Source organism: Hemiscyllium ocellatum, chromosome 7 (genome assembly GCF_020745735.1).
Source record: "Hemiscyllium ocellatum isolate sHemOce1 chromosome 7, sHemOce1.pat.X.cur, whole genome shotgun sequence".
NCBI lineage: Eukaryota > Metazoa > Chordata > Chondrichthyes > Orectolobiformes > Hemiscylliidae > Hemiscyllium > Hemiscyllium ocellatum.
The window spans coordinates 97404996-97426713 of NC_083407.1; the positions used below are offsets into that span (position 1 = coordinate 97404996).

General features: G+C 41.6%; 1 protein-coding gene across 5 annotated transcripts in view; it reads left to right on the forward strand.

Moving 5' to 3' along the window:
• The window catches only part of raph1a (Ras association (RalGDS/AF-6) and pleckstrin homology domains 1a), a 205729-nt gene that overhangs the window by 106778 nt on the left and 77233 nt on the right, over nucleotides 1–21718 (forward strand). For 3 of the 5 annotated variants that reach the window (XM_060827549.1, XM_060827552.1, XM_060827548.1), the window contains 4 exons: nucleotides 922–1041; nucleotides 7599–7701; nucleotides 12866–13419; nucleotides 18025–18102. In XM_060827549.1, coding sequence (XP_060683532.1) covers nucleotides 922–1041; nucleotides 7599–7701; nucleotides 12866–13419; nucleotides 18025–18102 — 855 coding nt within the window. The remainder of the gene's footprint in view (nucleotides 1–921; nucleotides 1042–7598; nucleotides 7702–12865; nucleotides 13420–18024; nucleotides 18103–21718) is intronic. The other 2 variants (XM_060827550.1, XM_060827551.1) reach the window with 1 other exon arrangement.

Genomic DNA, 21718 nt, shown 5'->3' on the forward strand with positions numbered 1-21718 from the left:
TATAATGAGAACTTTCCGGCACGAGGAAGAGTGAGAGCATATTCTGGTTCCCCGCAGTTTCACCATATCACCTCTATCCGGATCATCAGATTCAGAACTATTGCCCAACCATGCTGATGTTCTGTCTAACTACCTAATAGCAGTATATGTGTGGGCGCCTTCTATTTAGATATTTGTTCTTACACTGAAAATAGAGGAATTGTGGGAGTGGACTTGTCGACTCGTTCCCTTGCCAACTGAATGTTCTTTGAACTCCTTTTATCCCAGAGATTTGTTCTGTTTAATCCCTGGTGTGTGTTTGTATAGTGATGGCATGTCCACAATAGGGTATAGAGCCTCCCCATGCCAACTGGCTTGTACTAACTGTTTAATTCCTCTTAATGATGAAAGCAATTTGAATAATACTGGAGGGTACAGATTTACTGCAGTCTATTGCTGAGATTGAGCAAATGGTGAGAACAGGTCTGTCACTGTATAATGCTAAATTACATTACTGGTAAGTACAGGTCTGCCCCATAAAACTGAGATGCAACTGTGATAGATATGATGCTATATAATGTTGAGATAGTGTTCCTGTAGACATTACACTGGGATACAATTCCTGTGGGTACAGGGCTATCATTGTAAAATAGTATACAGTACTACTGGGGCCAAGTCTCACTGTATGACAAGCACTGTATTGGATACAATATCATTTGTTTAATATTGTATTACAATAGTTGTGTGCACAGAGTCTCATCAATATTTGGTGCTTACAGGTTCGTCACTATACAACACTGGAGTAGTTTACTGGCGGGTACAGACCAAGGGTGGTGGGAGGAATTTGAAAGGATATGCAGTATTAAATGTGTTAAGTGCTCAATTGCATTGCAATACAATGGCTCAAATAAACTTAATGACTGATCATTACTTTGGTTGCAGATGGATCAGACCTCTGATGAAGATGTGGACCATGCTGCAGAGGAGGACAGTGATAAGGAGGACCAGGACTTGGATAAGATGTTTGGTGCCTGGCTCGGTGAGCTTGACAAACTCACTCAGGTAAGTTAGTTACCTGACTTAGAACACAGAACACAGAACAAAGAACGTTACAGCGCAGTACAGGCCCTTCGGTCCTCTATGTTGCCCTGGCCTGTGAAACCAGTCTGAAGCCCATCTAACCTACACTATTTCATTCTCGCCCAAATACCTATCCAGTGACTATTTAAGTGTCTGTAAAGTTGGCGAGTCTACAACTGTTGCAGGCAGTGGGTTCCATGCCCCTTTTACTATCTGAGTAAAGAAACTACCTCTGACATCTGTCCTATATCTACCACCCCTCAATTTGAAGCTATGCCCCTTTGTGCTAGCCATCACCATCCAAGGAAAAAAGCTATCACTGTCTACCTGATCTAACCCTCTGATTATTTTGTATGTCTCAACTAGGCCACCTCTCAACCTCATTCTCTCTAACGAAAACAGCCTCAAGTTCCTCAACCTTTCTTCATAAGACCTTCCCTCCATATCGGGCAACATCCTAGTAAATCTCCTCTGAAACTTTCCCAAAGCTTCCACATCCTTCCTATATGTGGTGACCAGAGCTGCACACAATACTGAAAGTATGGCTGCACCAGAGTTTTTGTGCAGCTGCAGCATGAGCTCATGGTTCCAAAACTCGATCCCTCTACTAATAAAAGCTAACACCCTGTGTGCCTTCTTAACAGTCCTATCAACCTGGGTGGCAACTTTGAGGGATCTATGTACAAGGACAGAGATCTCTCTGCTCAAACACACTGCCAAGAATCTTACCATCCACCAAGTACTCTGCATTCCTGTTACTCCTTTCAAAGTGATTCACCTTACTCTTTTCTGCATTAAACTCCATTTTCCACCTCTGAGCCCAGTTCTGCAGCTTTTTTATGTCCCTATGTAACCTACAACATCCTTTGGCACTCTCCACAACTGCATTGACCTTAGTGTCATCTACAAATTTACTTACCCATCCTTCTACGCCCTCATCCAGGCCATTTATAAAAATGGCAAGCAGCAATGGCTCCAAAACAGATCCTTGCAGTACACCACTAGTAACTGAACTCTGGGATGAACATTTCCCATCAACCACCATCCTCTGTCTTTTTTCAGCTAGCCAATTTTGAATCCAAACCACTAAATCATCCTCAATTCCATGATTCCATATTTTGTGCAGTAGCCTACCATGGGGAACCTTAACAAACGCCTTACTGAAATCCAGATGCACCACATCAACTGCTTTATCCTCATCCACCTGTTTGCTCACCTTCTCAAAGAACTCAATAAGGTTTGTGAGGCAAGACCTACCCTTCACAAAACCATGTTGAATATCTTAACCAATTTATTCCTATCGAGATGATTATAAATCTTATAACCTTTTCCGACACTTTACCCACAACCGGAGTAAGTTGTTCTACTCCCTTTCGTGAACAAGGGAAAAACATTCGCTATCCTCCAGTCGTCTTGTACTATTCCTGTGGACAATGACGACAAAAGATCAAAGCCAAAGGCTCGGCAATCTCTTCTCTGACTTCCCAGAGAATCCTAGAATGAATCCTAGAATAAATCCCATCCAGGCCAGGGGATTTATCTATTTTCACATTTTCCAGAATTTCTAACACCACCTCCTTATGAACCTCAATCCCAACTAGTCTAGTAGCCCGTTTCTCAGTATTCTCCTCGACAACATTGTCTTTTTCCAGTGTGAATACTGAAAAATATTCAAATAGCGCTTCCCCTCTCTTCTAACTCCACACACAACTTCCCACTCCTGTCCTTGATTGGCCCTATTCTTACTCTGGTCATTCTTTTACCCGTTTTATATATCCATAGAAAGCTTCAGGACTTTCCTTGTTTCTATCTGCCCATAACTTCTCCTGTCCACTCCTTGCTTGTCTTAGCTCTCTCTTTAGGTTTTTCCTGGCTACCTTGTAACTCACAATCAACCTAACTGAGCCTTCACATCTCATCCTAACATAAGCTTTCTTTTCCTCTTGACAAGAGCTTCATCTTGCTTAGTAAACTATGGCTCCTACATTCAACAACCTCCTCCTTGTCTGACAGGTGCATGCTTATCAAGGGCATACAGTAGCTGTTCCTTGAATAAACTCCACATTTCAATTATGTCCTTCCCCTGCAGTTTTCTTCCCCATCTTATACATCCTAAATCTTGTGTAATCTCCTTTCCCCTAGCTGTAGTTCTTGCCCTCCGATGTATACCTATCCATTTTCATTGCTAAAGTAAACATAACTGAATTGTGGTCACTATCATCAAAGTGCTCACCTACCTCCAAATCTGGCCAGGTTCATTACCCAGTATCAAGTTTTAATGTGACCTTACTCCTTGTCAGCCTGTCTACATACTGTGTCAGAGAACCCTCCTGCACCCAATGGACAAAAACTGACTCATCTAAAGTACTTGAACTACAGCATTCCCAGTCAATATTTGGAAAGTTGGAGTCCCCTGTAACAACTACCCTGTCAATCTCACTCCTATCGAGAATCAGCTTTGCTATCCTTTCCTCTAATTCTCTGGAACCATTCTGAGGCCTGTAGAAAACTCCCAACAGGGTGCCCTCTCCTTTCTTGTTCTAATTTTAGCCCCCTAATACCTCAGTTGACTAGTCCTCAAACCTCCTTTCTGCAGCCATAATACTGCCCTTGACTAACAATGCCCCACCTCTTTTACCATCTTTTCTGTTCTTATTGAAACATCTAAATCCCAGAACCTGCAACAACCATTCCTGTCCCTGCTCTACCCATGTCCCTGAAATAGCGACAACATCAAAATCCCAGATACTGCCCCATGCTGCATTTCCACCCACCTTATTCTGGATGGTCTTGGTGTTGAAGTAGACATACTTCAAACTAACTTTCTGCTTGCCAGTGTCCTCTTGCGACCCTGAAACCTTATTTCAGTCCCCCCTACTCGCAACCTTTTGGACACTGGAACGACAATTTAGTTTCCCATCCCCCTGCTGAAATAGTTTAAAGCCACCAGAAGAGCAGAAGCAAACTCACCGCCCTGCCGCCAAGGATATTGGTACTGCTCTGATTCAGGCTGTACAACCATCCTGTTTGTAGAGGTCCCACCTACCCCAGAAAGAGCCCCAATTATTCAGGAATTCAAAACTGTCCCTCTGTACACCATCCCTGTAGCCACGTGTTCAACTCCTCACTCTCCCTATTCCCCTCCTCGCTGGCACGTGGCACTGGCAACAAACCAGAGGTAAAAACTCTGTTCGTCCTAGCTCTAAGCTTCCATCCCAGCTCCCTGAATTTCTGCTTTAAATCCCTATCTCTCTTCCTACCAATGTTGTTGGTGTCTATGTGGACCACGACTTGGGGCTGCTCCTCCTCTCTCGCAAGGATCCCGAAAACACAATTAGAGACATCATGAACCCTGGCACCTGGGAGGCAACACACCAACCGTGAGTCTCTCTCGCTCTTGCAGAACTTTCTGTCCCCCTAACCATGGAGTCCCTAATGACTAATGCTCTGCTCCTCTTCCCCCTTCCCTTGTGAGCGACAGGGACAGACTCTGTGCCACACACCTGTGCCCCATTGCTTACCCCTGATTAGTTGTTGCCGCCCCCACCTCATAGTATCCAAAACTGTATACTTGTTGCTGAGGGGCACCTCCACAGGGATCACTGCACTGCCTGTTGGTTCCCTTTCCATCCCTTATGGTAACCTATCCACCACCTCCTTGTACCTGAGCTGCGACTACCTCCCTGTAACTCCTCTCAATAACCCTCTGCCTCCTGAATGATCCAAAGTTCATTTAGCTCTAGCTCCAATTCCCTAACGTGGTTTTCAAGGAGCTGAAGCTGGGTGCACTTCCCTCAGATGCAGTTAGCAGGGACATTGGTGGTGACCCTTACCTGCTACGTTCTGCCGGAAGAAAATTCAACTGCCCGAATCTCCATTCCCACTAATCTAAATTCCCAATGGGCCTACTGAAAACTAAAAGCGATGGGGGGAAAAAAAGACTTGTCACCTTTTCAGTCCGGCACGCAGAACTTTTTTTTGGGACATGAGAGCGCTCCTAAATGTGCAGGGAGTAGTCTATTGACTGCCTTTATTGCTCAAAGATATATCTATTTGTAAACATATTGTATGTACTGTTTATGTCAGGAGTTCTCTTTACCTTTTATGAGCTTGTGATTAGGGGTTGAGGTATAGATAGACGAGGTTCAAATTTTTCTGTTTTTTTCCTTTTTAAAAACATTGATCCGTGAGCTTTCTTGATGCTTCTTTCGACAAAGGCAGTTCATAACGGAGTTAATTTCAGTAACACACTTTCGGAATGGGAAATACCAAAAGATATATTTACTCCTCCAGGAGCAAAAGGAAAGATCAGAAACTGGGGTCTCATGGGGAATGATCTGCTCACCAAATTCACCTCACTTCACCTGATGAAGCAGCAGAAAGCTTGTGTTTTCAAATAAACCTATTGGACTATATTCAGGTGTTGTGTGACTTCTGACTTTGTCCACCCCAGTCTAGCACCAGCGCCTCCACATCATTAATGTCAGAGTTTGCTCATTGAATACACTTCAGTTGGTTGTCATCAGATGCATTAACTATAATTCTATCTCTAAGAATATTAATGATGGGAAGTGCTTTTTAAAGGGTTATTTGGTCTTCGTATGTTGAGTTAAAAATCAAGTATGCTTTCCCCAATCTGTGGAACAGCTGTATTGTACAACCAAACTTTTATACTTCATGTTTGTACTTGTAATAGTTTTTGTTTGTATGTATGTATTTTTCGATATTTATGTTTTGATAATTGAATTGTAAAATTGAGAACTCATTTGCATAAAGGCCATATAGCCAATGATATCGGTCATGCCATTACAGGGATAAGGGGAAAACAAGCTAGTAGTTGCTGTGACTCTCAAGCTTTTAACAGCAATAGTAACTAATAGGAATAGAAGAATTTAATATGAGGAGCAGAGAAAATTCAATATCCTGACCTCCGTAAACCAATCTAATTTCTTCCTGTTACTTATTTTGCTGACATTCTAGTATCCACTTTCTGTCTATAACTGCTCTGCCCCTCTCAGCTTCCTCCATGTTGCCTTTGCCCATGAATTCTGAGAGAATTGTATAATTGTACTGTATTTAACTATGACAGCACTCATCTCTCCAGATAAGTTGATACTAATGAGCTAGCTATTTAGAAATATCTCTCACACAGGTCCATGGATATCTGGTGAGCCTTCTGAGATGAAAGGATTATCTTTTGATGAAAGGTTGAATAGATTAACTCCATATTTGTTGAGAGTTTAGAAGAATGAGAAGTTGTCTTTTTGAAACATGTAATATATTAAGATAATGAAACCAAAAAAACCTGCACATTCTGGAGTACTGAAACAAACAAAGACAAGCTCCCAGAGAAACTCAGCAGCCTGGCAGTATCTGTGGAGTGAAAACAGAATTAATATTTTGAGTCTTGTGAGACTTCTTCAAGAGTTCTTTCCACAGAGACTGCCAAACTGCTAAGTTTCTCCAGTAATTTCTGCCTTTGTTTGTTACATTAAGAGGAAGTGGATAGGGTGGAACACCTGGAGAAAGTTTCCTCTTTTGGAGGAGACAAAAAACAGGAAAAATAGTTAAGAACAAGTAGTCTGCCTTTTAAGAAAGAGATGAGATTTGCCTTTCTCTGAGGATTATTTGTATGTGGAATTCTCTTTCCCAGAAGGTAGTGGACTGTTTACATTTCCTCAAGGCTGTGTTAGATTTTAATAGTAATTGGGTGCTGACAGAAAAGTGAAGCAAAGACCACAGCCATATCAGCCATGGTATTAGTGAAGCAGACTCTAAGGACCAAATAGCCTAGTCTTGCTCCTAAGTTTAATGTTCCTATGATTTAACCAGCACAGTAGAACTTAAGTATCCTCCATTAGAAATGAACCTAAAATCAAAACTATTTTCTTTTTGTTTTCCAATCTCTTGTTTTCCATTACTAGAATTCTAGTTTCTATCATTTAACTTAAAGCTCTCTAATGAAACCTCTCTTATCTCTTTGCATTCTGTTTGACCTGGGTCTCCTTAACCAGCAAATTAACAGGTTTTAACTTATTTAACCTGGTATTGGTCTTGCTATAGTTCTTCCTGATTCCATTATAGAGGATAAGGTCAACCAGATGCTTTATTGGGATCAGGATACCAGGACCGATCCGATCTTTGAATATAATTCAACAGTACAAGTTCGGTCTGGATGCTGTTCCACTGGGACTGGACATCATCTAAACGTCACAGTAAAGTGTGAAACTCAGCAGTGGGTATGACAAGGCTGTTCATGCACAAGTGGTGTTATGTTTGAACCTGCTGCTGTCATCACTACTTTGAGCTGGACTCATGATAATGACCAAGCATAAGAACACTAACCTTGCTGATAGGAGTGCTGATAGGAGTACTTCTAGGTATTTAAAATTAACTGATGTACTTTATGATTTTGTGAATTATTATTCCTTTCAAGAAATGAATGTTGTTTATTTATTTCAGAGCTGAATGTAAAATGAGCTTACAGTTATTATAAAATGCTTATGAAATTGAGAATAGCTTTTATTTTGTCTTCCCAGAGTTTGGATACCGGGAAACCTGAAGATGTGAAAAAATCCCCACTTCGGCAAGAAACCAATCTTGCAAACTTTTCTTATCGCTTCTCAATGTACAACTTGAATGGTGAGAGCTGTGATTGTTGGTCCTGGAAACAGTTCAGAATGGAGACTCCTTTGCTATTATTAGCTGCTGAGGTTTTTTGGTGTCTTGTTTTGTCTCTGGATAATTCTGACTCTTGGTACTTCTATTAATTCACTTCAACATTCTTGCACAAAAATGAGTGAGGTCTTTGGCTTTGCTGGAGTTCAGACAGCATAGGCCGATTTATGCTTGAATATACACTTCAGTCTAATGTATTCCAGGATACTTGTTTATTTGTGATTTTTGGATATCATATTTCTTGCATGAAGTTCAGCTGCCACCTCCACATCTAGATTGATTCCATATTTCTCAAGCGGAAAACATGAATCTCATGTGGTTTACTGTCTGGTCATTGGAGCTCGGAGCAACAATAGTGCAATATGTAATTTGAGAGTATATTGTATAAACAGTTGTAACAGTAGCTAGCCTGATGGCTTGCTTAGGTGGCCAAGGACCAGTGTAAATGAACTGTACAAATTTTGTTTTTTCACCTTGTGATAAGGTAGCTAATCTGTCACAATCAGCAATTCGGCAGGAGTTCTGTACTCTGGGCTAGAGAGGAGAAAGCCCGAGATTCGAACTATCCACTGTTGAAAGTGATTGTATGCATGTTGAATGAGGACAGGGGCAATTTTGGCTTTGTGTTCCAATCTCGCAGCAAGTATGAAAAATGACACCTAGAACAAGAATTAGCAAGTGATCAGTATCATGCACAAATACAACAGAAGCAAGCCCTTTTAGAACAATAGGTGGACGAGGAGAGAAAATGAGCATGGCTGGCAAAAATAATCATTCTGCTCAACCTTCATAGCTGAAAAGGATTGCACATTGAAGCACATTTAAAGGTCACTTGTTTCTCACAGTTAAATGTTTCTTTCTATTCAAAACCCAATGCATTTTCCAGCTGTAATTCAATTTAGTTTTACTGAAGAGGTGATTCATGCATGTCAAAAAATATATTTCTGGCCTAACCCATTTCTCATCTGTTCATCTTTCATGCAAGAACCAGAATGATCATTGTCAGAAGGCTATTTCCCAATTGCACACACCCACCTACTAGTAGGAATTCTTAAAGCCACTTCATAGTGATCAGGGGTGATATCTGTGGTTGATTTTTCTCCATTCTTCCTGCTGTTCCACAAACTTGAGTTCATCTCTGGAATTCAACAGATTTCAAATAAACCTTTTGGAGTATAACCTGCTGTTTTGTGACTTCTGACTTTGTCCATCAAGGATAGTGAGTGGCATGGAGAAAAACTTGCAGATAGTGGTGGTCCCAAGTTTCTTGTTGCCCTTGTCCTTCTAGGTGGAAGTGGTTGTGGATTGGAAGGAGCTAAGGATCAGGTGAACTGCAACAGTACTGCAGACAATTACAACACCCTCGAATATATTCACAAAGAAAAGCAGTTCTTGTAATAGCAGTACAGCAAAAACTATTTCAGTACAACCTGGAATTATGAAGCCAATCAATCATCACTCAAGGGGAATTTAATAGATCTGGAGCTCAAGGTTCTCAAGACTCAAGATTTCATGCATCTGCACAGTTTGTCTCACATTTTGTAACAAGAATCCAGCTCTCTTTTGATGTTTTCATTGTACTACTTTCATTTTGAGATTTGCTGGCATTTTGAAACTTTCTGAAGAAACAACAAAACATCCTGCTTGGGGTTCTTTTGTGATGATGAGCGCATGACTTATCTTTGGTCTCTACTGAGCTTGGACAGCAGTTAGAATATTACATGTGTTGGATTGCCCCGGTCTAGTGGGAGAAATTGTGTGGGATTTTTACCCCTGGTAGCTACTTGGTGACCTCTGCTGGAAGGTACTTGTATATTCATCTCCTGCTAGATTAGAAAGGGGCTCAGCTTTTGAGTCTACTTCAATTGTAGATGTTGACAAGATAGAGTCGGAGAGATATTCGAATACAAGATCACATGCGAAACATGTCCATTTAGATGAGATTCCAGAATTTGATAAGCACCAGTAGACTCATGTCCCAGTCAAAGTTCGCATCTTCAGGAGTTCAGGCAAGAAAATACTATCAGAATATATTGATGTTAAAAAGTGAAATGTCACAAGATAACAGTTCAGCTTAAACTGAGTAAGATGGCTGGAAACACTAGGTGCTGCTGCTAGACCCCAGCTGTTGTAGTAGCTACATCTTTGGTTGTAAATAGGCCAGTAATTTTGCTGGAATTACTGAATGGACTCTCAAACACTTAGCATTTGCCTGTACCTGTGTTTTTGTTTTGCCGCTGTTTCCCTATTATTTACTTATCTATGCTATTTAACTATGCGTTCTGCCTGTATTGCTCGCAAGAAAAAGCTTTTCATGGTGCCTCAGTACACGTGACAATAAATGCAATTCAATTCCTTTCAGTTGTGGTACTTCAACTGTATGTGTTCATTCATGTGGGCGGCACGGTGGTTAGCACTGCTGCCTCACAGCGCCTGTAGACCCGGGTTCAATCCCCGACTCAGGCGACTGACTGTGTGGAGTTTGCACATTCTCCCCGTGTCTGCGTGGGTTTCCTCCGGGTGCTCCGGTTTCCTCCCACAGTCCAAAGATGTGCGGGTCAGGTGAATTGGCCAAGCTAAAATTGCCCGTAGTGTTAGGTAAGGGGTAAATGTAGGGGTATGGGTGGGTTGCGCTTCGGCGGGTCGGTGTGGACTTGTTGGGCCGAAGGGCCTGTTTCCACACTGTAAGTCTAGTCTAATCTAATCTAATCTAATGAAAAAAAAATTCTGAGGATGTTGCACAGTAGTCAAGTGGAAGATGGGTTTGCTCAATTTTTTCCATCTTCTTATAGGTTGTCCAACTGACATTCAGTTCTCACTGGTATTAAATGGCAGGCTTGCTGGATTGTAAAAAATGGAAAAGGTCTTACTGATGCAATTAAGGTTGGACTGAGTCATTTTGCGCAATGAGTTCAGAGTTTTGCTCGGGAGTGTGATAGGCATTGCAGAAGGAGCTTTGGTCTGTTTCTTGTGATTTTCCTGCACTGTAAAGGCTCAGTGCAGACGCTATTATTTAGAAATGAAAGGTGTTCTCAGCATCAATATTCCTCACCTTGGAGGGGATCAGGGCAGAAGTTAAGATGGGATCTCAAATACTTTCCCATTGAATTATATGTTTTTTCTAATTATCTGGAAGTAACTTAATTCATCCCTTACAGTGCTTTCACAGTTACAAAATGTCTTCTATTGTTGAACTATCCAGTCAAAAATTTACAGCTCAATGTTTCAAGCCCTTGAGTTGAATCAAGGAAACTGCTTTTGTTCCACAAGTAGGCTTGGTGTCCAGTAACGTTTTAACTATCCAGGTGTACTTGACAATAACAAAGCATGACTTAAGATAGAATTGGTCTTTTGCTGCAGTTAATTATGCCAAGTTCAGTTTGGATTTTTAAATCCAATTCCCTCTGTCTCAAAATCTTAGTTGTTGAGAGAAGCCTCTCTTTTTGGGCCCTGCCATGGGAAAATTGCTAGGCATGGGTAGCTAGGCTGCTAACATTTTCAATAACTGCCACCTGGGCTTGCAGGTAAACAATGGCTGCACGGAAAGGGTGGCTGTGCCTGAAGCCACTACCTAACAATGATTGAGAGGAGTCATGGAGTCGCAATGATACAGAAAGATGTCATTCATTTCTTTTGAGTCCATACTGGCTTTCTGGAGAGAAATGTTTGCCAAATGTTTTCCCACTGTAGGCTGTGAAAATTATGATTTGCAAATCTGGGAGAGCATGTGAAGGCATAAAGACCATGTGATAGTGAGGGGTGAAGACCTGCGATAATGATTGGGGGTGAGTTGTGAATACCCTGCGAGTGAGGATGGTGAAGACCATGCCGGAATGAGTGAGTTGGGATGAAATCCTGTCAGTGGAAATGGTGGAGAATCTGCTTGTCGGCAGAGTCTATTAGTAAAACATTTTCCACAAAGTTTCTCAAAATAGGATTCAGGCCTCCTGTTCAGTTAGAGACAACAAAACTGCAGATGCTGGAATCCAAGTATACAAGCAGGAGGCTGGAAGAACACAGCAAGCCAGGTAGCATCAGGAGGTGGAGAAGTCAACATTTTGGGTATAACCCTTCAGCAATGGCAACTATACCCAAAATGTTGACTTCTCCACCTCCTGCTGGTGCCTTGCTTGCTGTGTTCTTCCAGCTGCCTCCTAGTCTATTCCAGTTCAGTTCGGCTATGCCCATTACTTAAAATGCTGACAGATTTAAAGGGACATGCAGTTATTAACATACAGTCAGAGCAGCACTGTGGCCATTGTTGCTTGGAGCTTACAAACCCAAAATTTCAGCTGTGACCTCACTGCAAGTTGGGAGCCAAAGCATGGAGAGTCTTGCTGTAGAGGAATTCATTCAGTCTCATTCCCTTGCTCTGTCCCATACTCCTGCACGTTTATTGACTTATTTGTCATCCAATTTCTTTCTGAAATCATCGTCTTTACTTGCACCATCCACAAAGGGAAATTCGGAACAAAAATCTGATTTTTAGAACAACTTTATTGATCATTTCAAGTTGTGGAGGCACAGTGCAATGGATAGATATTTCTCTAAATTTCACTCTCTATTCCCGATCTCAAAATCTCACTTGCCTCATTCAGACATTTTTACATTTGTCTCATTGGATAGGCTATTAGCTCTGAGACAGTGTAGGTATATGTCTTCCAATATCTCTCTTCATCCTTCTTTGTGTTGAAACCTCCAACCTAGTTATGGTATGGTTTTCCTCCTATTCCATGTAAAGTTTGAAACTGTCAACATGCTGCTTGACTAAGCCATAGTGCCTTCATTTTAAGTGCTATACTTAGGAATATAGGATCAGGGGTAGTATATTCAGTCCATTGATCCTCCTTCGCCATTCACTTACATCATGTTTGATTGTCTACTTCAGTGCCTCAACTTACTGTTGCAAACTCCTTTAAAGGTGCTGTGGGGTTGGAGGAATATAGTTCTCAACACAAGGATCTTTTGCTGGCTGTACAGCTTCAGGGAGAATTTTATCTGAGATCAAATGTCTGTTCCTTTGATCAGTATTGAAGTTCAGAGCGATTTCTGATGGATATTCAAGACTATCACTGACACTAATCTTTTCTTTTTCTCTTTTTAATTTTGCACGTGCTGCATGTTTCAGAGGCTTTGAGCCAAGGAGATGGAGTGGATTTGGATGCCCTCATGGCCGATCTCTGCTCTATGGAACAGGAACTCAGTAACATCAGCAAAGAACCTTCCAGACATGACAGTGTTGTGAAAAAATCTCTCAAAGATGAAGTACCTGCTAAGATGCCCAATAAAGAAGCCAAATCTGCTCAGAAGCAATCTGCCACTCGAGCATCCTCTAAGCAGGGCAGCTTGAAGGGTTCTTCTTCAGTGAGAAGTCCAAAAACTTTGCAAACCAACCTTTCACTGGATGACATTACTGCCCAACTGGAACAAGCTTCCCTTAGTATGGATGAAGCAGCACGGCAGACCAGTACCATGACATATGATACAAAACCCTCTCTGCCCAATCAGCACAGAAGAACAGGATCAGCTGGAACAGTTAGTGATGCAGACATCCGCTCAAACAGTACCTCATCTAGATCAAGTGTTACTTCTGCCACGTCTAGCCAGGATTCTTTGGACATTGACAAGGTTGCCCGCCCTCAGGATCTTGATTTGAATCAACAAGGTCAACCCACAACAGAGGTATTGTTTTTGTGTACTTTTTCTTATGCCTTTGTGTTTAAGTGCATGTTTTGAAATGTGTTCCTCCAGCTGGCACGCATTGTACCAATAGCAATGAAAAGCAAGACTACAAGTTTAGGAGTTCATTAACATGCTCAAATAGTGTGGTTGTGATCACTGTTTCAGCTGTTACCTTGCTTTATCCTGCTTCTTTTGTGTGTTTTCATCTCTATCAGACCACTGCAAGAAAAGAATTTTCTTATGTTGCTGTGATGGTTTGAGGGATTATATGTTGGAATCCATGATGAGATCTGCAGGGTGGGCTAAGCAGAATAAATCATCAGTTAAACAAAATCAGAAACACTGATGGAAATGCATATATCTCTCTACTGGCTAATGCTTTGGCTTAGGATGAAGAATCCTATCTAAAATGTTGACCCATCCTGTCCCCTGTATACGCCCACCATTTTCTAAGTTTTATTCTTTGAACTTAGGGGTGGAACGTCATTTATCGAGTTTGAAGCATGTGGCAATTTAAATTGTAATACCTGTATAACTGTGCTATTGTGTCCAGAATTACAAAGCTGCAGCTTAATTTTCTTGCTTGTCTCGTCTGTGCTTCTGTTTATAAACTGAAGGACTCTTTCTGCCTATTTAACAGCCATTATAAACTGTCCTGCCGTCTTCAAAGATTTCTGTACACTTTCACTTTTTCTGTTCCTGCAGTCTCCTTAACAGAAACTAATTGAATATGAGAATGTCTCGGATAGCACATTTAGCAAGCTGGTTACATGACAGAGAAGAGTTGGCTGACTACCAGGAAAAAGTGGGGCGGGCAGTGCTAGAGTTCCCTGTGGCCATTCCCCTGTCAAACAGGGATACTGTTTGGGTGGTGAGGGTGGTGACCTTTTAGGGGAAAGCAGCAGAAGTCAGATCAGTGGCACCATCTCTTTCTGTTGCATAGCAGGGAGGGTCAGGATGTAAGCAGGGAGGGAACTCTGTACTCTGGGCACAGATAGGCATTTCTGTGGCCACAAGCGGGAGACTTCAGGATGGTGTGTTGCCTTCTGTGCCAGGGTCAAGGATGTCTCTGAGCAGGCACAGGATATGGAGATACTGGGCAGCATAGCAGCTCAGTGGTTAGCACTGCTTCCTCACAGCACCAGGAGTCGGGTTCCATTCCAGCCATAAGTGATTGTCTGCGTGGAATTTATATGTTCTCCTGTGCCTCTGCAAGTTTTCCTTGGCTGCTCTTGTTTCCTCCCACAATCCAAAGATGGCTTGGCTGTGATAAATTAACCTGTAGTTTGCAGGGATATGTTGGCTCGGTGGACTAGGCATGATAAATGCGGGGTTACAGGTACAGTTTGGGGGATTGGGATGCTCTTCAGAGGGTCTGCAGGCTCAATGGGCCAAATAGCTTCTGTCTGCACTGTAGAGATTGTGATTCTACATTCTGAAAGGGGGAGGAGGAGCAGTCAGAGGTTGTGGTTTAAACCGTTGCCAACAACAAAGGCAGAAACAAACATGGTCCTGTGAATGGAGGTCAGAGAATTAGATGGAAGTTGAAAAGCGGGACTTCTGGGGTTGTAGTCTCGGGATTACTTCCTGTGCCAGTGAGGCTAGGAAGAGGAACATAGTACAGTTAAATACCTGGCTAAAAAGCTGGTATAGGAGGAAGGGCTTCAGGCATGTGGATCATTGGGATTCCTCCCAGGATAGATGGAACCTGTAGAATAAGGACAGGTTACAACTAAACTGGAAGGATGCCAATATCTGGGCAGAGGATCGAGACCAGAGCAAAAGGTAAGCAAGTGGTATGACTAAGGAAGAGTCTGAGATTAAGGCCAGTAAGACTAAGAACAACAGATGGGGGAGGTGACTGAACATAGCAAGACTGGTGGTCTGAAGTGTATTTGTTTTAATGTGTGAACAGCAGGGTTTTCTATATTGACTGGGACTTGTTTAATGCCAGGGGCTTGGTTGGGGAGAATTTGTTAGTATTTCAAAAAATCATTCTGAAGATACCTATGTAGATAGTTCAACTAGGGAAGGGGCCATATTATACCTGGTTTTGGGAAATGAGCCCAGCAGGTGATGGAAATACCATTGGGCAAACACTTTGGGAACAGTGCCCATAATTCTCTAAGTTTTAAGGTATAAGGACCAAGACTAGTCCTTGGGTGAAACTACAAATTGGGGGAAGGCTAACTACTGCAAAATTAGGCAAGAACTGGGGTATATAGATTGGGGCAGCTGTTTGAGGATAAATCCACATCTGGCATGTGGGAATCTTTTAAACCAGTTGATTAGAATTCAGGATCGGCATGTTCCTGTGAAAATGAAGGATAAGAATTGGAAACCTTGGATGACAAGAGAAATTGGACCTTAGTCAATAAGAGAAAGGAGGCACGCATAAGGTTTAGGAAACTGAAGACAGACAAGACAAGATATGGGCGGCACAGTGGTTAGCATTGCTGCCTCACAGCGCCAGAGACCCGGATTCATTCCCACATCAGGCAACTCTCTGTGTGGAGTTTGCACATTCTCCCCAAGTGCTCCGGTTGCCTCCCACAGTGTAAAAATGTGCAGGTTAGGTGAATTGGCTAAATTAAATTGCCCATAGTGCTAGGGGAATGGGTCTGGGTGGCTTGTGCTTCGGCGGGTCGGTGTGGACTTGTTGGACCGAACAGCCTGTTTCCACAATATAAGTAATCTAATCTAAGACCTTGAAGAATACAAAGCAGAAAGGAACTCGAACAAGGAGTTAGCAGGACTGTAAGGAGACATTTTTGAAATGTTTTTGGCAAACGTGATTATAGAAAATTCAAGGGCATTTTATATATTTTATACAGAGTAAAAGAGTAGGTCCATTCAAGGACAGAGGTGTGAAGCCAGAGGAAATGGGAGAAGTCCTTAAATACTTTGCATCGGTAATCACAAAGGAGAAGGACATGGTAAATAGTGAGTCTCAGGACGAGTCTGTTGAAATTCTGGGGTGTCAGTATAAAATAAGAAGAGGTATTGGGTTTTTAAAAAGCATTAAGGTGGACAAATCCCCAGGACCTAATGGGATCTACATGGATGGTAACCCTAATGGGTTTACCTGGTTGCTGCGAGTTATTAACTTTTGTTGAAAAGGAGTCTGGGTTTTGTGCCATGTCATTGGTTAATATTGTTCACATTAAAAGATGAACACATTAAATTGGTCTTCTCCATTTAGAGATCTTTCACCTCTGTGAAGAATGAAGCAATAACATTATCTTTGGACAAAGTTAAGGTTGAGTTCTGTGTTGTTTCTGTCAACTTCACTTGTCTGCCAGTCCTCCCCTTCATTTGTCTGAAAATAGTTACTTTTGTTTAATAATTATTCTAATAAAATTATTATTATCTCTTGTTTTGAGGTTGGTGCTATTTTCTGTCACCAGTGCAATTAAAAAGATCTGTGGCAATTGAGGTTTCTAGCTCCTTATTGCTTCGACCTGTGTCCATTTTAAATGTGGCTAAAACACCTGTCATTTAATGGCTAGCCGAATTCTGAGGATTACACGTCAGTTATAACATGCTTTCTTTGCTGCAAGTGTTCTGTTTTGATCTTGCATGTTTGCTTGGTCATTCCTCTGTACCTGTGTCCTCCTTTCTAATCCCATTCTCTCACTGTCTGTTGTGTGCTGAGACACAGATATACTAGCTTTTCTAGTTTGCATTGAGGAGGGAACTTTTTTTTTGCTACTTTTAATTACACATCAGCATCTATTTTGATCATTGGTCTTCTTGCCTGGTATTTGTTTTTCAAGCTATCCTAATGTTCTAATGTCAAGGTAACCAATGACAACAAACTGACCTGAGAAACTATCAAATACTATCATTTCTTTTGCTGAGAAGTATAAAATGTTGCTTGAAAATATAAATACAACTACAATGTGACTATTGCATGTTGTTTGTTTTTTTTAAAGGAGCAAAGAATGTTAATGTCTTTTATCTCAAGGGAATACCAGGGGAAATGAGCACTTAGATACTCTTGTTTAGAGTGGCAGATAGCCAACGCTGAACCATAACCTTAAATATGATTGTGAGCTCATCTGGGGGACATTCTCAAATGCACATTCAAGTCACACTAAGCCAGTGTTCACTCTGTCTGGCAGAGTAATCTGTATAGGCACTGTCACTGGCGAAGTGACAATCACAAACATTTGGGATCCAGAATGCAAAATTATGAAAGATATTCTGATGCATGAATGGATCACTGTAGCTTGAAAACCAAATGGTCAGATGACAATGCATACATTAAACTCTGGAAGCATTAGAGTTTTGTAATAGTGTACTGTCTAAGGTGAAGTAATTGCACTTTAATACTCTGCTAACTGGAACGTCTGGATGTGTGATGTAAAATCTATCTAGGTAAGTTTGCCCCAATACAGTTTTAAAAATATGGGATCAGCTTTACTGGTGGTTCTTAATTTTCCAATACAACTGCATGCTGGTGGAAAGAGCATCTGACAAGTACAGTAACCATTCTTTTCCCCTGTATCCTTAGTGTAGTCTTTTTGTTCCCTTCTGCATGTTTTTAAATGGGTTTTCCTTCCCTCCTTTTTTTTGTATTCCTCTTCCCTTGCACCTCCACAGCATGCTTCCTCAAGTCGTCACAATAAACAGGTCAGACGCCATCTTGACTTTGTGGAGGAAGACTTGGACATGAGGACTGTAAGTCACTTTCAGAGTGCATGTTTATGCATGATTGCATGTGTTTGCTTGTTTCCATGCTCTTCCTTGTACGTTTTTGTTGATTTTTACACTGCCAAGTGCTTGTGTTACATGCTTTTTCCACATTTTACCTTTCTTATCAAATTGTCAATCTCATTAATTAAATCAAAAGATCAGTAATGACGTTCAACGTCTTGATCAGCACCTGAAGAAAAGGTTTACAACTTTGGTGTAAAAGTGTTTCCTTGGAGACTTTAAATGGCTGGATTGCTCAGATTTTTGTGTACAGAAGTTGGGACATTACATTGAGGACTTGGTGAGGTGGCTTCTGGAGTGCTGTATGCAGTTCTGGTCACTCTGTTATAGAAAATATATTATTGAGCTGGAGAGGTTTAAGAAGAGATTTACCAGGATGTTGCCGGCAGTGAAGGGTTTGAGTTATTAAAAATAGATTTGGATAGGATGGGGATGTTTTTCAGTTGGGTGTGGGAAGTTGAGAGGTGACCTTACAGAGGTTTATAAAATAATGACGGTGTAGATAAGGTAACTGGCAGATACCTTTTCCCTTGAAGAGTTTCAAGCCTTGAGAGCATATTTTTAAAGTGATAGTAGAAACATTTAAAAAGGACATGAGGGGCAATTTCTTCAGACAGTGGTCTGTTAATGGAATGACCTTCCAGAGGAAGTGGTGAATGTGGGTCAGTTACAACATGTAAAGTACACGAGTAAGAAATGTTTGGAGGGAAATTCAAACTCAATTTAGTTTGAGATTTTGGTCTGTACGGACTGGTGGGACCGAGGGGTCTGTTTGCGTACTGTGACTCTGATTGCCTTTTGAGGTGGATGGTGAGAAGAAAATGGAATAAATGCCCTTCTGGATGCAGCTATTTCATTGGTAGCAGTAGCCAGATGGGCCCCTTTGCTTATTCCATAGAAGCTCGTTTTAATATTTGCTGTTGAAAATGCTTCCGTTTATGTAAATAGGGAAAAGCATGGTGCTCATGAAAACAATGTCTTTCTTTTATAGAGTCATAGAGATGTCCAGCATAGAAACAGACCCTTCTGTCCAACCTGTCCATGCCGACCAGATATCCCAACCCCATCTAGTCCCACCTGCCAGCACCTGGCCCATATCCCTCCAAATCCTTCCTATACATATACCCATCCAAATGCCTTTTAAATTTTGCAATTGTACCAGCCTCCACCGCTTCCTCTGGCAGCTCATTCCTTACACGTACCACCCTCTGTGTGAAACAGTTGCTCCTTGGGTCCCTTTTATATCTTTTCCCCCCTCAGCCTAAACCTATGCCCTCTATCTCTGGCTTCCCCAACCCCAGGGAAAAGACTTTTCCTATTTACCTTATCCATGCCCCTCATGATTTTGTAAACCTTTTATAAGGTCACCCCTCAGCCTCCGATGCTCCAGGGAAAACAGCCCCAGCCTGTTCAGCCTCTCCCTGTAGCTCAAATCCTCTAACCCTGGCAACATCCTTGTAAATCTTTTCTGAACCCTTTCAAGTTTCACAACATCTTTCCAAAAGAAAGGAGACTAGAATTGCACACAATATTCCAACAGTGGCCTAACCAATGTCCCGTACAGCTGCAACATGACCCCCTAGTTCCTGTTCTCCATTCTCTGACCAATAAAAGAAAGCATGCCAAACGCCACCTTCACTATCCTATCCACCTGTGACTTCACATTCAAGGAACTATAAATCTGCACTCCAAGGTCTCTTTGTTCAGCAACACTGCCTAGGCCCTTACCATTAAGTGTACAAGTCCTGCTAAGATTTGCTTTCCCAAAATGCAACATCTCACATTTATCTGAATTAAACTCCATCTTCTACTTCTCGGCACATTGGACCATCTGGTCAAGATCCTGTTATAATCTGGGGTAATATTCTTCCCTGTCCACTACACCTCCAATTTTGGTGTCATGTGCAAACTTACTAACTGTACCTCTTATGCTCGCATCCAAATCATTTATGTAAGTGACAAAAAGTAGAGGATCCAGCACCGATCCTTGTGGCACTCCACTGGTCACAGGCCTCCAGTCTGAAAATCAACCCCCCACCACCACCCTCTGTCTTCTACTTTTGAGTCAGTTCTGTATCCAAATGGCTAGTTCTCTCTTTATTCAGTGAGATCTAACTTTGCTAACCAGTCTCCCATGGGGAATCTTTTTGAACGCCTTACTGAAGTCCTTATAGATCACATCTACTGCTCTGCCCTCATCAATCCTCTTTGTTAATTCTTCAAAAAATGCAATCAATTTTGTGAGACATGATTTCCCATGCACAAAGCCATGTTTTTTGTTGGAAAATATTCACTCACTTCATAGTTTTACAATTTTAGTGGAGCTAGATTTATCTAAAGAAATCTTTGACAAGCAGCTATAAATCAGCACCTGAAGAAAAGGTTTACAACTTTGGTGTAAAAGTGCTTCCTTGGAAACTTTAAGTGGCTGGATTGCTTAGACCTTTGAGTATAGGAGTTGGGGCATTATGTTGAGGTTGAACAGGGCATTGGTGAGGCTTCTTATAAAGTGCTTTGTGCAGTTCTGGTTATCCTGATATAGGAATTATAATTGTCTGTGTAGAGTAGATACAAGACAATAAGGAGCAGAAATTAGGCCATTCAGTCCATTGAGTCTGCTCTACCATACAGTCGTGGCTGATAAATTTCTCAACCTCATTCCCCCGCTTTCTCCCCATAACCCTTGATCCCCTTGAGACTCAAGAGCCTATCTATCTCAGTCTTAAATGTATTCAATAACCTGGCCTCCATAACCTTCTGTGGCCATGAATTCCATAAATTCACCACACTCTGGCTGAAGACATTTCTCCTTATCTCCGTTCTAAAAGGAATTTCCTTCCCCTAAGGCTCTGCTCCCAGGTCCTAGTCTCTCCTACCAATGGAAACAGCTTCTCATCTACTCTCTTCAGGTCATTCGTTATTCTGTATGTTTCAATTAGATTCCCCCCTCATCCTTCTAAAGTCCATCGAGTATAAACCCAGAGTCCTCAAGCGTTCCTCATATGTTAAGCTTTTCATTCCTGAGATCATTCTCGTGAACTTCCTCTGAACATGCTCCAGGGCTAGTACATCTTTCTGAGATATGGCACCCAAAACTGTGTACAATACTCCAAATGTAATCAGACCAGAGCCTTATAAGACTTCAGAAGTACATCTCTGCTTTTATATTCAAGTCCTCTCAAAATAAATTCCATCATTGCATTTGCCTTCCTAACTATTGACTCAACCTGCAATTTTACCTTGAGAGAATCCTGGACTAGAACACTCAAGTTTCTTTGCACTTCAGACTTCTGAAATTTCTCCATTTTTTAAAAAATAATCCATGCCTCTATTCTTCTGACTAAAGTGCATGATCTGACACCTTCCCACATTGTACTTCATCTGCCACTTCTTTGCCCACTCTTCTCACCTGTCCAAATCCTTCTGCAACCTCCCTGCCATCTCAATTCGACCGTTCCTCCACCTAGCTTTGTATCATCTGCAAAGTTAACCAGAATGCACTCAGCTCCTTCATCTAGATCGTTAATGTATAAAGTGAAAAGTTGTGGTCTTAACATGGAGTCTTGCGAAATACCACTTG